We start from the raw sequence: 16,405 nt of genomic DNA, 5'->3' as shown, positions 1-16,405 counted from the left end.
CACTGGCCACAGCTAAACAGAGTTATGTGCAGCTTTATAATTTGGACACAAACTTGCTCCTTAAAGTTTAGGTGAAAGAAGTTACACTTCGGCAAGCTTTTCAGCCCATTTCTTTCCACTAGGCACCTAATGTGCTTTGTACCCACTCCCTCAGCGTGGCACATATGCAGCAAACAATTATTAAGACTTCTATTTGCCAAGCACTGTTCTCAACCCTTCTTATGTATTCACTCACTCCTTCCAACGACTCTGAGAACTATTATTAGATTCATTTTTAAAAGAAGGTAACCGAAGCTCAAGGAGTAGGTATAATTTGTCCAGGACATACAGGATTGGGAACTAGACATTCCCTTGTCTAGCTTGCGCTCCTAGAAGTGAATTTTATTCGTTTTCTTCTTCCATGTATTCACGCTCAGCGCGTGATTAGCGCTGCAGAGCAGAAACTCGAAAAAGCTGCGTCTGGGACGTCTTTACCCGAGCCTAGGAAGACGCTCTCAGGAGGCTCGGTCAGTAACCGTGGTTCTCAGAGGTTAGGGCTGTCTTTGGTAAGGTGATCTCAAAACAAATTTACCGGAGTGCCGCGGGCGAGTGGAACTAAAGAAGCCAAGAAAACACAAGCGCCTGGCGGCTTAATGGGACTTGCTAGGGGGGGAATCAGGGTTTGAGGTTGAGGACCCTTGGGACTCAAGTGCTGAAAATAGGATCTCAGAGCACCAAAGTAAAAAAAAAAAAAGAAAGAAAGAAAAGAAACACACACACACACACCCCAAAACTTTTAAACTGCTGTTAGTGGTGAGAGGAGAAAGATTAAAAAAAGAAAAAAAAAAAAGGGAGGCAATATACAAAGAAGGAAAACGGCGCCTCAAAGATGCCTGGAGTCCCCCAATTCAGGAGAGGTTCAGCTGCTCTTTTCTGAGAAGATACCCTGTGAGAGAAAAAAGGGAAATTTGGTGAGCGATACAGAAAGTGGAGAAAGTGAACAGGAAAGTATGAAAAAGTTTAAAAATCACTTTTAAAAGATCTGCTGGTTATTCAGGTGTTCTCTTTAACTCAAAATCAAACTAGATTTTGGCTTCTGTTCCTCATAGAAAACAATAAAAATACAATCTGTTTTCCACTTTTTCTCTAGAGAAGTAGAGTTCTCACGCAGAGAGAAAACTCACATGGATTTAATATGTAAACAGATAGTTAGAAATATTTCAACACTGACTGCTGGGAAAGCTTCAGAATAGGTAGATGAGGGGAAGAAAATTGAACCACACATGGCGTTATAATTGAATGCCCACCAAGATTCCAGTGAAGTAGAATTTTTCCATTTTACATTCTGAAAAAAATATTAATATGTGTTTGATTTTCTTACAATTTCAACTTATAAGCAGGTTTTAATTGCATAGACGTTTAAGTAATCACCAACTTTTTTTTTTTTTTTTTTTTTAGAGAGAACTTAGTTTAAGCATTATGGCCACAGTCTTAGTGATGATGGACAGACCACAACCAGCAAAATGATACTCAGAGCTTCCCTTCCTAGTAAATTTTGCCGACCCTAGGAATTCTGCATTATTGAAAATTCTCCATGCTTCTCCTAGCAGGAGAAGCAAATGTACGCAGATGTCAATTTCAATTCGTTTCTGTCTCTACCTAAGACCCTCATCTACTCTCGGATGATGGGAGTTGTTCTGCGGATTTTTGCTTATTATATATGACTTCACAATGTGCTAAACAATTTCAAACCGTTATTAGCTCTGGGAACCGGGCACACCTAAGTAAACACATTAGTACCTGCCAGAGCTGCTGGAAGAATTTGTGGAGAAGACAGCTGAGGAAGACATTGGCTTCTGCTTGAATTCGAAGACTCCCAGGAGAGATCAAAGGCCTAAGTAAGAGCTTTTAGCAGCCTTGAGAGTAGAGAAAGTAGCCAGTTCTTGCAGCATCATCTTTGTTCCAGCACATGGCATAGCCATTCCATCTCATAGGCGGACTATGAATGAGGCTTGCAAAATTGCTTTTTCAGAATGAAACCTCTAGGACCAAGGGTCATCTTTTGTAACACTTCTTTTGAGTTTAAGGGAGTAACTAGAGGGATCTGTTGGAGAAATGTCTTGATGGCTTGGGCCTTCGAGGAAGTACAATGTTACTGCTAATTTACTATTGCATTGAACTAGGAAATGAGATATTCAAAGTTTAGACTAATATTTAAAAAATATTTTTCCAGATATGATGTTCTGGGAGGAAGATTTTGAGATGAACAAATGGGATAAAATATTTCTAAGAGCAAAGCACAAATGGATACATTCTAACTTTAAGTCAAAAATGTCTGAATAAGGATAGAGGTCACTTTAGCAATCTAAAACTTCTCTGGCAATCTCAAAAGTAGTTGGGATCATTGAATTTCAGCACCACACTCCTACCCCCCCCACCCCACCCCCTTAAACATGTGAAAGAGCCTGGGGTGGGGGGGGGAGATTGCATTATCTATAAGTGGATTTCTACTATGGTCAGGCTTGGATTTCAATGATACAGGTGTGATGATTAAAGTTAGTTTGAGAAAGCTGACATTTCATGTTTCACAAATTATTTCTATAGTAATATAAAAAGGATTATCACTCATTATTTTATACTCGATATCTTTATGCCTGCCTCTGGGAAGAAGCTCTGTTTAAATCCTAAATTGCTTATCTTTACCAAGTTATTACATCTTGATTTTCTGCTTCCATGGGCCTGTTTGTTTTGGCTTTGGTCTTAGTAAAGATTATCATCATTAATATCCAATAAAAACATTTTAATTGCAAACACACCCAGGATTTCATTGGAAAGCCTGACATGTCAGCTACAGCAGTAGAGGTCACATGAAGTCGTTGGGAAATATTTGCTCTATTTAACGAAGGGACTTCTATAGGCAAACTTATTCCAAACAATTTCTCAAGTTACCCAGCTAGGAGAGATAGGATTTGGTTTGCAAAGACTGAATCAAATCTATCAGCAAGTAAAGTCCATGAATTGATAAAAGCATTCTGCTGCTGAGCAGTTTATAACACAAATCATTATAAATATATGTGCAATCATAAAGTAAATGAGTTTACTTGGACAGTTATGATAGTTGATTTCAGCTGTGGCATAAATCTAATTTCTTAAAAATATATATATAGCTGTGTGTATATGCATATATTTTAGGGAAATTCTCTATTGATTCTCAGGAAAAAATCAAATACCTAATAAGCATGATTGATGGTTATACACACCACTTAGACATATTCACACACATTTTGATTGGATAATTTGAAAAGCTTTCTCACTTATTTTTTTAATTAAATTACTAGCTAGCCACTCTTGAGAAAGAGCTTTTGAAAAACAATTGTCAAAGGGAGACAAATTATTCTACAGAGCATGAATGTTTCTTCTTATTTCCTAAGGCTGCTTTTTCCAGGTGCGTGGTAATTGAGGGAGAACTGGAAGCCTTTGAAATTGACTGGCTCCAAGTCTTGACTCTATACTTAAAAATGCAAGAACCTCTCTGTCCCAAATAATCTTTTTCTCTAAAACAGAAATAACAGTAGTAGCTCTAACACAGGTTCTTGTAGGATTATATGAGTTAATATGTAAAATGCTACAAATGGCCCATTTATGTTGCTGCTGGTCTCATTGTTATTAATACTTTCCCCAGCCAGAGCCTGCAAAGGCTGGAAAATCAAATCTGAAGGAACTGTGGATTTTGATGGAAGAAAGCCTCCTGATGGTCAATTTAGATTTACTAATAAAAAATAAAGAGAGTCTATGTTGAGCGCTTACTTTGTGTCCTTTTTTTGGCTAAGCGCTTTACATGGGTTATCTCAGTGAATTTTGACAACTCCAGGAGTTAAGCACTATTATTGTTGTCCCCATTATTTTATAAATGAGGAAACAGGAGAGCAGCAGTTACAGCCCAAGGCTACTCAGTAGCGACCTGCATTTAGTCTAGTGTCCATGAGCTTCAGCAGTTTGCATTCACTAACATTCCCACCTGCTTTTCTCAAGTCCTTGAAAGGATTATATATCAATGTCAGTTTCCGCTGTTAAACTTTCTACATTTTAAAAGTATTTTAGGTGAAATTAGAATTATCCAGATGCTCAGAAAACAGTACTTAACTATTACCTGGAGGAAGAGGCCTTTTGAAATGGAAAGCAGGCAAGATACTGCTCTGTGCCTGCAAGGGGCGCTGTCTGAGGCCGGATATGAAACTCCAGTGGCCTGCAACAGGAAGGTCCAGACGAGAGTGTTATGAAGCAAGGTTGGGCTGGGAAATACTGAGTTCGATGTGATTTTCACATTTGTGAACTAAGGACTAGCTGTGGGGAAAAACACGGAAAGTAGAAACGTGTGTGGGGTGGGAGAGAAGGAGTCAAATGGAAGGTACCATTTATGAATGTAAGAGAAGTAGCAATTCTAAAAAACTGGCTTGCCCCTCTCCTCTGCTTCACTTCCCACTGAGATTCTTGGTGGTCGTTTCTTCCTGAGGTTACAGGATAAACAAACCTGGCACACGTTGTAAAATCCTCACCAGTGAAGAGCTCCTGGGGCTTCAAGCCTCTCTGGGGCTTTGCTATTTGGCCCAGCTAAGAGGTTTCATGTGTGTTGTTGTTGTCCTTTGCCCTCAACTATTTAACCCTTCCCTCTCTTGCAGCAACCCTTCCTTCAAAAAAAACCCACCCAACCTCAGGAGACAGATTGTCCCCTTCTTTTATCTTTCTATTTGGAAAACTGATCCAGGCCGCACGAGGCCTTGAGGATATTCCAGTCTTCTAGCCACCAGTCTAGTTCAAGAAAACTGGGGAGCAGGCCAGAGACCTGGCTGGGAAGCCCATACAGCCCCTGGGGACTCTAGAAGAATGCTTCTTCAGGAAGAGCCTGGAAAGTCAAAGACGGAAAGTAATGTGGGCTAAATTAGCTGAAGATCTTTTAGAAAATAAGCAGAGTTTTTGTGTGGCAATTTCTTGCAATGAGATTTTACTGGACTGAAAATTCGTTAACTTGGGGTAAGCAGATCTCATCCAGAGCTCTGGTATAGGGCAGTTAAAACAGAAAGTATGATGATAAAAAAGGAAAAGGACAGTTTCCTCCTGGAACATTCTTCACTTATAACGAGTGTGAAGCTTACCTGAGATAGTAAAGTGAAGTTTCATTCAGACATAGGAAAACCCATTTCCCCCCCGCTTTAAATCAGCCTTTAAAAAAATACCCAAATAAATGGGCTTGTGTGGTGTCGAAATTAAAATATGGCTCTCTTTATTTATGTACATATGTCTAAGATTTTTTAGCTGAATCAAAATAGGAGCAACTTTGTTCATATAGAAACTTATTTTTTAATGTAACAATACCAGGATCCTCTCACATTTTATATACAGTACATCACTCTACATTTAAAATATATTTCTTAAGTTTAGATATAAAATGAAAGTACTAAGATTATTTACAAAAATACATTAAATACCACTAACGTTTAAATGCAACGCTCCCACTTTGCTTTAGACAGGAATGAACTTCTGAACACGGGGCACAAAAGAATCACCGTAATAAAAGTAAATAAATTACAAAATCAACCAAACAAAAACAAAGTAAGGCTGTTAGACCTAAGCCACTCGCTTTTCCAAAAACAAAAGCCCGAAGCTGAAAGGCTTTTTAATCTGAGCGTGCACAACAGTTTCGGAGAAGTTTCTTCGTGAACATATCTCCCTCCTTTTCATAAACTCCTGGGTCTGAGTTTCTAAATATTAATGTAATGTGACCTAATCTAAAGGATTAGGCAAAGGAGGGAGGATGAGATCTTCCTGATGCATGGAGCACATCCCAAACACCAGCTCCAAGTTACTTCTCCACCACCTCTTCCACGCAGGGGAGTTTCCGTTCCTCCGAGGAAATACTGTCCACGATGGAAGAAAGGCACCGAAGGCTACTCGAGGCCGATGAATCAATGCTTGCCCCTCCTAAGCGCAGAAAACACACATACACACACACAAACAGCACCCAAGGAAGGAAGAAGAGGCAGTTCCGCTCCCTGCTCCAGGCCTCTTAGGCAGCGCGGGAGCACGGGGTCCCCGCGCTCAAGGAGCGCACTTTTCCCAGGTCGCGTCTCTGCTCTCGCTCCGAGCCTTTTCTTCTCGGAGCGTGCACCCCAACCCCCTCCCAGGGTGTTCCCTAGCACAGCCCAGTGCCCTTTCTTTTATTTTACCTTCCTTGGCAGTTATCAAGAGCCCCCTGGAATGATCCGAAACACTTGGCCACTGAGAGCTGCAGGTGCGCAGGAAATCCGCACCCTCAAGCTGGAGGAAAACCAAGGAAGCAGTAGATTAGGAAAGAAACATCGGTTCCGGGGGTGGGGGTGCCTTTGTGGGGGTGCCTCCCCTGCTTCCTCGGGTCGGGTGCGCATTTCCTGCCTATTGCAGACACCCCGTGTTCCCGGGTCACTGGGGGTTCACTAGAGAGGGAGCGGGAGGGACGGGCGATGAAGGGGGACGGGAAAGGAGATCGACCAGCTGGATATTAAGGCCCCAAGGAAAGCGTCTAATCAGCCTTTGCATTCCCCTGCTCGGGCGGCATCTGGGCTTACATTCTCTTGCTTGGGTCTGTAGCTGAAGGGGTCCACCCCTAGCTCCTGCATTTTCTCCTGCTGATCCAGCCGGTGCAGCAGGTCCTGCAGCCGCTCAATGTAGCTGATCGCGCTCCGCAGAATCTCCACCTTGGGCAGCCTCTGGTTGGGGTTGGCCACAGTTCGCCGCTTCAGTGCCTCGAAGGCCTCGTTGATTTTCTTTAGTCGCCGCCTCTCGCGCAGGGTGGCGGCTTTCCGTCTGTCCGTGGGGGCAGATTTTCTCTTGCATGTCTTGCAAGCCCAGATCAGACATTGGCCAGGACAGTGGGGAGGCTGTAGGCCTGGGGGCGCCAGGACATGTTCTTCTCCGCTGCTGTCGCTCCCAGCTTCCGGGGGCATTTGGTCCTGGCAGGGTGATAGGGTACCATCACTCCCTGGATACAAAGGAGAGCCTTCTGCCACTTCTAATGGCTGCAGGGTAACATTTTCCCCGTCTAAGTAGAAGAAATAGGAGCCAGTTTCAAAAAGGTCCATCATCATGTTCTCCTCTTTGGCCTCTGACTCGGTCTGAACTGGGTGATGGACTCAAAAACCAGAGGTACCACCCAGATGGCATTTAATTAGCGCAGTGACATAAGTCGCCCCAGATTTATATATAGTAGCTCCTGAAACTCAATCCAACTTTTAGCTGTCATGGAGCATCAGTCTCCCAATGTGATTACAGCTAGTGCTCTCTAGAACATCTAGTTTGGGAAAAAAAAAAAACCTGAGAAGTGTCACCCCAAGAATGATGTGACAATCTGTATGCAGAACTGGTTAAAACAAAATACACAGAGAGAGTACTATAATTTAAAGAAAGCATTGAATGCTTCCATTTGGGACAGTTTATATGCTAAACTGCTTACAAGGCAACTTCAAAACAACTGGGGATTAACACTGCCCCATTCCCCTCCCCCAGGCTCATCTGAATTCTAAGTATAGACCCACGATGAAAGATTTCAAAGGCAATAGCCATTGCTCCAAAATAGCCTGGTTAATATTTGCAGGGTGGTTCAGGTCTTTTCTCTCCTGTCTGTCAAAAAGATGCTATTCCTGTGATTAAAACCATTACAGTCCTTCAAAGGTTATACATGACTTTCAGGCTTCAGCCTCAGTAGCAGCAGGTAAATCTCTTTCCTCTCTTTTATAAGGCTGGAGCGGGAGGCTGGAGGGTGCTCAGATTCCTTCCTTGGCTATCTTTTTTTTTTTTTTAAGGGGGAAGAAGGCAACCAAAATCTGAATTCTGTACCTCTCCATGGTAGAGCAGTAGTACCTATGGGGTAAGGGGTGGAGCAGAGGATATGGATGCAATACATGTAATAACTTGTGCTGTAAATTAGTTTTAGTGGAAACAAGACTCACGCTAAAGCTAGTTGATATTTCAGGATGCATCCGTGGCCCCCAATCCAAGGTGCCTCTCTTATGGCTCCTGTTCTACACACTGTGTGCTCACAGTTTTTTCTTTCTTGTACTCGCTATCCATGGACTCCAAATCAGATGTTTTATAGGATTCAGATGAGAAAGGTAACAACTGAGGCACAAGCAAAGAAATAGAATTTTTAATTTCAGCTTGCTCATGGTCCAATACGCACGAGTATAGTGATTGGGGAGGCAGTATGATATAAGGATGAAGTGCAGGGGCCCTCGATTCAAGGAACTTCCTTCAAGTCCTAGCTTAGTTCATTTCTATTTATGTGTGCGTAGATAAGTGCGAGGTCTCGGTTTCTTCAGGATAATAGTGGTTGCCTTATAAAATTATGGTGTGGATTCAATCAAATGATATCATGCATTAACTTTAAAGCATTAAATTTATATTAACTGCTTGATGAACATTAGTGAATAAAGAGCTATGTCAGGGCTAAGACCGTTTCTTATGAAGGAAAAAAAGCACAGTTGTTGCAGTGGGTTTTCTCTTTTCTTGTTATTGTATTTATTTCCTTTCTTTTCCTTTTTCTTTGTTCTTATCTTTTTTTCCCCCTTCCCTCCATTTCTCTTCTCTTCCCTTCCCTTCTCCTTCCTAGAGCTCTGGAAGGACTCCTTCCACCTACAAATGGCCTTTAGGATGACAGTCAACTTTAGTTTTGGCCTTTATAGTCAGTGCCTGAAAAACTAGATGAAAACTAAAGGTCTTCTTATTCTATGCCCAAGCAATGATAATTATAGGTTATGATCAATATGACTTAATTTTTTTTTTTTTTTTTTAGTGAATAGAGTGAAGACAATACAAGGAATCAATGGTCAAGCAATGTAGGAACTAGCTACTTTTTTGAGTCAAGTCACTTATTCCAGAAGTTAAGTCTTTGTAGTCTCCTTCTGTTGAGCCATAGACTTAGGGTGTTAAGTTTGAATGTTGGGCTACTTTTATGTGTTTTTTTTTTTTTTATTGTACAACTGAATAATTCCTTATCAAGTTTAAGAACCATTTTTAGGTTTTTGAAAAAATAGGAAGCACAGGGAAAAATAAGAAGGCAATGCTTCTTTTGTGATATTTTCTCCTATTTCTACCAGTTTCTTGATTGCTATAATGTCAGCAATTAAGACTGCTCCAACAACGTAAGGTATAGTTTAACATCCATTATGGAAAATGACCCTGTGCTCTATGCTGCCTCTTAATGTAAACAATTGAAAAAGTCATTTTTAATTGGTAAAATTATATAGCATTATTGCAAAGATTACTAAGATAACAATAATTGAAATTTATTAAAAAAATATTTTTGGTACCTACTAAGTGCCAGATAGTGTGTGCTAATGAAAAAGCAGTGAAAAATGATTTCTTTTCTTGTGGAGTTTGAAACTAGAAGGGTGAGTGAAATTGACTAAAAGATAAAAAATGGGAGATGTGGCTCGAAAATTGGAGTGCGGGTGGCTTAGATTACAATTGTTTTGGGCCTGTGAGGACTTAGTTAACCTTAATATCTCAAATTCTCAGTTTTTTAACCCATAAAATTGATAAAATAACAAGACATTATACTTTCAACGGTCATGATGATGTTTTAAAAAATGTGAAATCATTTAAAAAATGTTGATACTCTATAAAACTATTGTTATTACTAGTTATTATTAGTTGCTACTAAGGAATTGTGCTGCTTGGATAATAGAAGTTACATTTAAGGTCGATGGTACCATTCTTTGACTCACCACTGATTTCAAGAGACATCCGGTAGATGCGAAAGAGTCTGCACATCACGAACTGCAAAAGAATATGAAAGTGTACTCTTTCCCTTTTATTTTTCCCAATTCAAGTGTCACCACTAAAGCAATAGTGAGTTCAAAATGGAGAAGATTCTAGAAAAAAGAAGAAAAAACTTTGGGGTGCTGATTACGAGCAACCTCCTAGAAAGATGTGGCATTTCTTTGTGTGAATTCAACCTTCATGATTGAGTTGCCATTCCTTATTAAATTACAAAGCCCCTTTTCCGACATTCTGTAGAACTCAGGCCAGTAAAATTATGTTGATCACCTTGGTTTAAACAGACTTTTCTCTGTTTTGTTGTTGTTTTTCAGAGTGGGGGTGGGAAGAGAGAAAAAGGAAATGCCAGCTTGGGAAATAAGCATCCTTTATTAGATTAGGTAATGGGAAAATATGCAATGATTCCAAACAACACACTAGCTAGCTCCTGGAACTCAAACTGTTTGCAAAATATGAGATGCCTGTAATTGCAATTCCATTATTTTTCAGTGGAACTTGGGAGACACAGACCTTGACAAGTGCTCAAAACAGGTTTATGCAAACTGAAATCCTCCAGGCTTTAAATAGTTCAAATACATTTTAAAAACTACATAAAAAGTAATTAATAGTAAGAGAATAACAATATTAAGTATCAATAAATCATTTCAGGGGCCTAGACTTTATTCCTAACAAAATCCAAAACTAGGTTAATGATAGAATTGAAAGTTTTCAAATAATTTGTCACCCTATTATTCTTACTTCATGCTTAGTTATTTATAAATGCATTTCCTTCCCATCATCTCCACACGAGCTTGAATATGTCCAGCTCTTTCCGTGAAAAGGATTATGGCTAGTTTAGTCAATGGTGGATTTTAGCTCTGAGCCTTTAAGAAAGTGGTGTATGTGGTGGAAAAAAAACAGCTTTGGAGTAAGATAGAAACTAAGTTCTAGCCATTTTTAATTATATGTTCCAAACCTCAGTTTTATAAGAGATCAAATGGCATATATAATACATACATCTCAGGCTTGTTACCATAAAATGAAATAATACATGTTGAGTCTATGATGTGTAATAACTCAACAAATGTTAATTTCCATCCTTCCCCTACTCAATTCATGAAGTGTCTCATTGAACTAGCCATAGTGAATTAATTGAAAAACTTAGATTTGGTGAAATAGATGTTTAAGAGAAATTTAGGGATTTGTTTGTGTTAATGGTATAATGGAAGTGAAACTATTAAAACTAGTGACTTTGATAATAGTGATTTATTTATTTATATCCTCGACAAATTTCCAGTTTACTGGGGGACAGACACTAAATAAACAATCACACAAATAAATAACTGAGCTAGGAACTTTGGAGGAAAGGAATGTGGTTCTATACAAGTGTAACAATGAATGGGAAGCTTGAGAAAGGATGGTTTGGGGACAGAAGTTCTTGAGATGTTGGGTTGGTATTTATTTCTAGGGAGCAAAGTTGAAGCTTTTTAGCAAACCTGTGGATTGGGACAATGATGACAGAGGAGAAAGCTCAAGAAAAAACAAATTACAAATGAGGGATTGTCAGAAATTGGCAGAGATTTTTGTGGGTTATATCTAAGGATATGACTACATCGTTGCATAGCTGGGTTCAAAGAAAGTAATTTCAGTTATAGCTGAGAAAGTAGAACTGAAGACAAGGCAGATAATATGTTTTCAGCAGTGAAAAGAGAAAGAGAGAAAAAGGGGTAGAGGAAAGGAGAGGAGAAAAAGAGAATGAGCAACATTTAATTCAGCCTGTAGGAATCAACTAGCAAGGCCAGTAAGTGGTCCTAAAGAACAGAAGGTGATGGAAGGGCCCGCTGACCCAAAGGGAAAATTCAGAAGAGTCAGATTAAATGCTCCAAACTTGTGGCAGCTAAATGAGTAACATGAGCCTGTGCACCTGTAACTTACCTAATCTGCAGACAGTATGTGCCCAGAGATTCCCAAACACTGTGGCAAAAATAGTTTTGCACTTAGACTTACAGAACATTTGAGTCACTTCAGAGGACATGGGGGAGGGGCACAAGCCAAGCAGAAATAAAGGAACGATTCTAAAGGCAAATCCTTTGCAATCTCCAGATGGTGGCAGTGAGAAGTTATGCAGAGAAATGGGGCCGGACTGGTACTGGGGAGGTCTTTGGTTTCGAGGCCCGCTGGGAGCAGCCCTTTTAAAACAGCTCCAAAGAAATGAGTCTCTGACAAGCAAAGGAGAAACCAGGGAGGCTGCTCTTTGGATCTTTCAAGAAATATATTTTTTACTCTTTGCTCTAATCTACAATTCCCTTCTATTAGGGAGTAGAACATGACTTCCACAGGAAAAAAAAAAAAAAGTGTGTTCACTTTATGTACTAGCCTAAAGATGCTATTTAAGGAGGCTGCTGCTCATTTCTTATTTTCTAGACATAATTTCCAGGAAAAGACAATGAATGCTCCTCTACCTAAGAAACATTCATCCTGGTGCTAAAAAAATGAAGTCCTCTTTGTAATTCCTAACTCTTACTTATTTTAAACTCAGATTTATGAAGTTTGAGAGTAAAATTTGTGAACTAGTAGACTCTTTCCAGGTTAAATATTGCTTCCTCATGGCTTACCAAATGGCATAGGTTTGCTTAGGACGGGTACCCAGGAGACCAATTTATGCACTAAAACTGAAAAAATCCCAGGAAAATCAGAATGAGTTTGTCATCTTCCCAGAAAATCAGGAAAGATGCTTACGAATATCTATTCACAAATAAGGACAATGAACAAGGTACAGGACATATAAAGTAGACTTTTTTCTTTAAAAAATATTACAGTGATTATAAATGCAGGATTTGATACTGTATCCAAGTTCTAGGCCCAGCTCTGCCATTTGCTAATATCTGATCTTGGTCAAGTTACATAATTTCTCTAAGTCTCAATTAACTAGTGCATAAAGTATAAATAGTATTACTTCATAAATTTGTTTTAGAGATTAAAAGAATGTCAATGATATACTTAATAAACAGTATCGAGCACATAGTAAATACTCTATATAAATTAGTATTATATTACTTAAATTTTGATTGAAGAAAAGAAAAAAACTTATCCATCTACATGTTACCTCAATTAATCATCTCTGCTTGTTTCTTGTTTTCTATTAGAATAAAAATGTTATATAATATATATTGCATAATGTAAATTTTATATTACATGATTTAAAAATATAAATATAATAAATATTATATTGGTGTTGCTTGTCACTCAAAATATTACATAAACATTTTTCCATGCTACATACAACTAATGTTTAAAATGTCCAAGATATATAAAATGATTTTTTTCATGATGTTTACATTTTTTAAAAACTAAATGACTCGTGATAGTCAGAGGCTCCAAATTATAGTAATGTCTGGCTTTACTAGCTTGCTAAGCTAAACAGATGTCTCTAGTATAGAATGGTTAGCCAGGTATTTTGTTACTGCCCTCCAACTGGCTGGTTATGACATATTGTCTAAAATAGTTGGTGCTTTAATGCCTATGTCAGAGCCTACTGTGACAAATAGTCACCACTGTACAAACACATTTATTCCATAAAGTTTTTCTACAGGTTTAGGGGAACAAAAGTTGTTTAATCAGACATACACACACATTTCACATTTTTTCAGAAGCTCAGACAATACGTGTTAGTTTTGAGAATATTAAGTGATAGAAAAATACCAAAAGTTATAATATATATAAATTGCATATAATCTGGAGCTTTTTAAGTGTATGCATTACATATTCAGTATGTCACTAGTCACATAAAAATTAACCATATTAAAATTTATCGTCCCTGATTTCATGACCTGGGCTAAATGTTGTGATTGGTAAAGACTGGCTTTGTAATTTCATAATATAAGTATAATCTTATAAGATTATAAATTAAATCACTAAATCATTTAAATAGATAAACTATCATGACATTTAAGATGTCTGACAATATAAATTCAAGAATTGGTGCTTATAGAGTATAGAGTGCATATATATATAAATGTCTTATTTTGTAAAGTTGTAGCCATTATTTAGCCATAATTTAACTCTGAAAAAAAATAATTAGCACTTGTATTGAAGTATTTTAAATGAATGATCTCATTGCATCTTCACAATGTTTTACCAAGTATGTTATATAATTATTTTCATTTTAAAGAGCGAGAAACAAAGCAAGGAGAAATTAATTTACTTGCCCAAGGTCACATGCTTATAAACTAAATCCTGGCTCCTATAGCAGTGATTTATATAATCAAAAAGTTCTTATTCTGAGCCTTCTTTTAGTGACCAATAGAAGAATAGTCTTCAGTGAAAAAAAAGTCTAGGGCAAACTAATTTAGAGGATCTTTGAATGTTTATTTGCCCATCTGCAGGATAACTTATATCATTTGACTAGAATGGCCAAAAGAGGCACTGTTGACACCTACTGGGTGAGATTTGGACCTGTATTCTGTCCCATTGGGAAATAATGATCCAATAGTATTGTCCACGTATGCTACCATGTATAGGCAGCCTGTCCCAGAAGTCACAAAACTGATGCTCTAATAAAAATGCCCAAAACTCATGGTCTATTTCAATATTTAAGAATATACAATAAGAAGCAAAGGGGAAAAGATGGAGTAGTTTATCATACTTAGAATGGGTAAAAGTGGGATATAGAGACCATGCCATTTAAATCTTGAGTTACACAATGCTCATATGTCCTATATCCTTCCCCTTCAGTCTGTCCCACAACGGTAGTTAACAATCCCTAGAATTGAGGGATAGCAGCATATAGAAGGTGTTTGGAACCAATACTCAAATGGTCTATATAGTTAGTCAAAAGCTACATGTTATGTGCCATTGAGTTGGCTCTGCCTCTTGAAGACTCTATGAGTGAGCGATGTCCACAGTGTTCTGTCCTCAACAGCCCTTCTTGGCTCTCGCACACTCATGCCTATGGCTTCTTTTATGGACTCAAGCTATCTCCTATTTGCCATCCTCTATTTCTGCTGTCTTCTCTTTTTCCCAGAATTATTATCTTTTCTAAGAACATTGCCTTCTCATGATGTTCCCAAAGTAGGATATCTCCAGTTTTGTCATTTTTAGCTTCATTTGCTCTAGGACCCACTTGCCTTTCTCTTTTGTGGTCCCAGGTGTCTGTAGAGCTCTCCTCCAACACTCTATTCCAAATGAATGATTATTTTTTTCCTCTCAGCCTTCTTCACTGTCTAACTTTCACATCCATACATAGTAATTGGGAATATGAGCATGTGGATGATCTTAGCTTTGGTGTCTAATGAGACATCTTTGCTCAAAAGCTGTAGCTCACCTATAACCTGTCGGGCAGCATGGCTTTAATTTGTGTGGCCCAGAAAGGATTTTACCAATGAGTGGTCATTGTAAGACCGCCTTACTTTTGGGGGTCTCCAATGTATTTGATGATTTGATGCTTAATTGGCCCTCCACCCCTTTCTGTGTTGACAGGCACCAGCTATACCTACCTTGTCTATGTCTAACAAATGGTTTTCCAAACCATTTGCTTTTAGTTTCAGCTATTCTCTATGTTTTCTATTCTCTATGATAGAAGTAAATATTCTTAAATAACAGAAAATGTATATTCTTTACATGCTTGTCAATTAGAACTGCTATTTCTTGATGTTTTTAGTTTTTTTACCTAATTTCTTTGAATTCTTTAATATATTTCTGTCTTTATAAAAGTTTAATTTCCTCTACTTTCTATTTGCCTCTGCCAAGCCCTTGTTTTTTGCTTATTTTTGAAAGTTGCTATTTTATCTATTTATAGTCCCCAACCTCAAACCTATATACCACATGTAGTTTACGTGCTTGCTAGAGAGAAAGTATCACTACAATTCATCTTGAATTTTTAGATTTCATATTATGCTACACATGTTGATATTGTTAATTATTTAGCAATAGATCCAAGTTTATTTCACCACTATATTTATTGTATTTAAAAAATTTTTCAAGGAACTTTTACTTTTAAAAATACATTCTCTCAAATTATTTTTTAATTAACAGACTTTTAAAAGAGCACTTTTATTGTCTGTCTATTATGATAAAGTTTATATATGAAATATGTATATGACTTTTACCATTATTTAATGGACATTTTAATATGAATATATATACACATACACAATTACTATATTATTTATTTATTTAGAAATTGTGATGAAGGGGAATTTAAATCTAAATTTCATGTTTTTCCCAAAGTATATTTTTTTCGTTGTACAACACTGCAAAGCAGTTTATAGGTCCCAAAGAAGCAGGGCAGAAATTATTGTTATGAGCAGAGAAAAAAAAATACCATGGTAAGTTAATATTTAATGGAAAAAATAGGACTTACAATGGATCCAGAATAAATGGTTGGCTTTAAAAAAAAAAAATTAATTAGTTTCAGGTATACAGTACATTGATTAGACATCTATATTGTTAGTAAAATGATCCCCTCGGTTGCTCCCTTCCTCCCCTGACTCGCCACCTAGCCAATGTATTAATGCTAATTGCACTGCCTATGCCGTGCTCCTCATCCCCGTGACCATCTATCAGCCACTAATTTGTACTTCTTTAACCCTTTACCTCATTCTCCCAGCCCCCCAAACTCCTTTCCTCTCTGTCCGTC

General features: G+C 38.1%; 1 protein-coding gene across 1 annotated transcript; it reads right to left on the bottom strand.

The window, feature by feature from the left end:
- Positions 1-5,321: 5,321 nt before the first annotated feature.
- Positions 5,322-7,190, bottom strand: MYF6 (myogenic factor 6). Its single transcript, XM_011374818.1, has 3 exons — positions 6,582-7,190; positions 6,204-6,294; positions 5,322-5,958 (listed from the first exon to the last, which is right to left on the bottom strand). The coding sequence occupies exons 1-3, from the start codon at positions 7,098-7,100 to the stop codon at positions 5,840-5,842; spliced, it is 729 nt and encodes a 242-aa protein (XP_011373120.1). The 5' UTR covers positions 7,101-7,190; the 3' UTR covers positions 5,322-5,839.
- Positions 7,191-16,405: the final 9,215 nt, after the last annotated feature.

This window comes from Pteropus vampyrus, unplaced genomic scaffold (assembly GCF_000151845.1).
Source record: "Pteropus vampyrus isolate Shadow unplaced genomic scaffold, Pvam_2.0 Scaffold9, whole genome shotgun sequence".
NCBI classification, from domain to species: Eukaryota; Metazoa; Chordata; class Mammalia; order Chiroptera; family Pteropodidae; genus Pteropus; species Pteropus vampyrus.
This window is presented reverse-complemented; position numbering and strand designations above follow the sequence as displayed.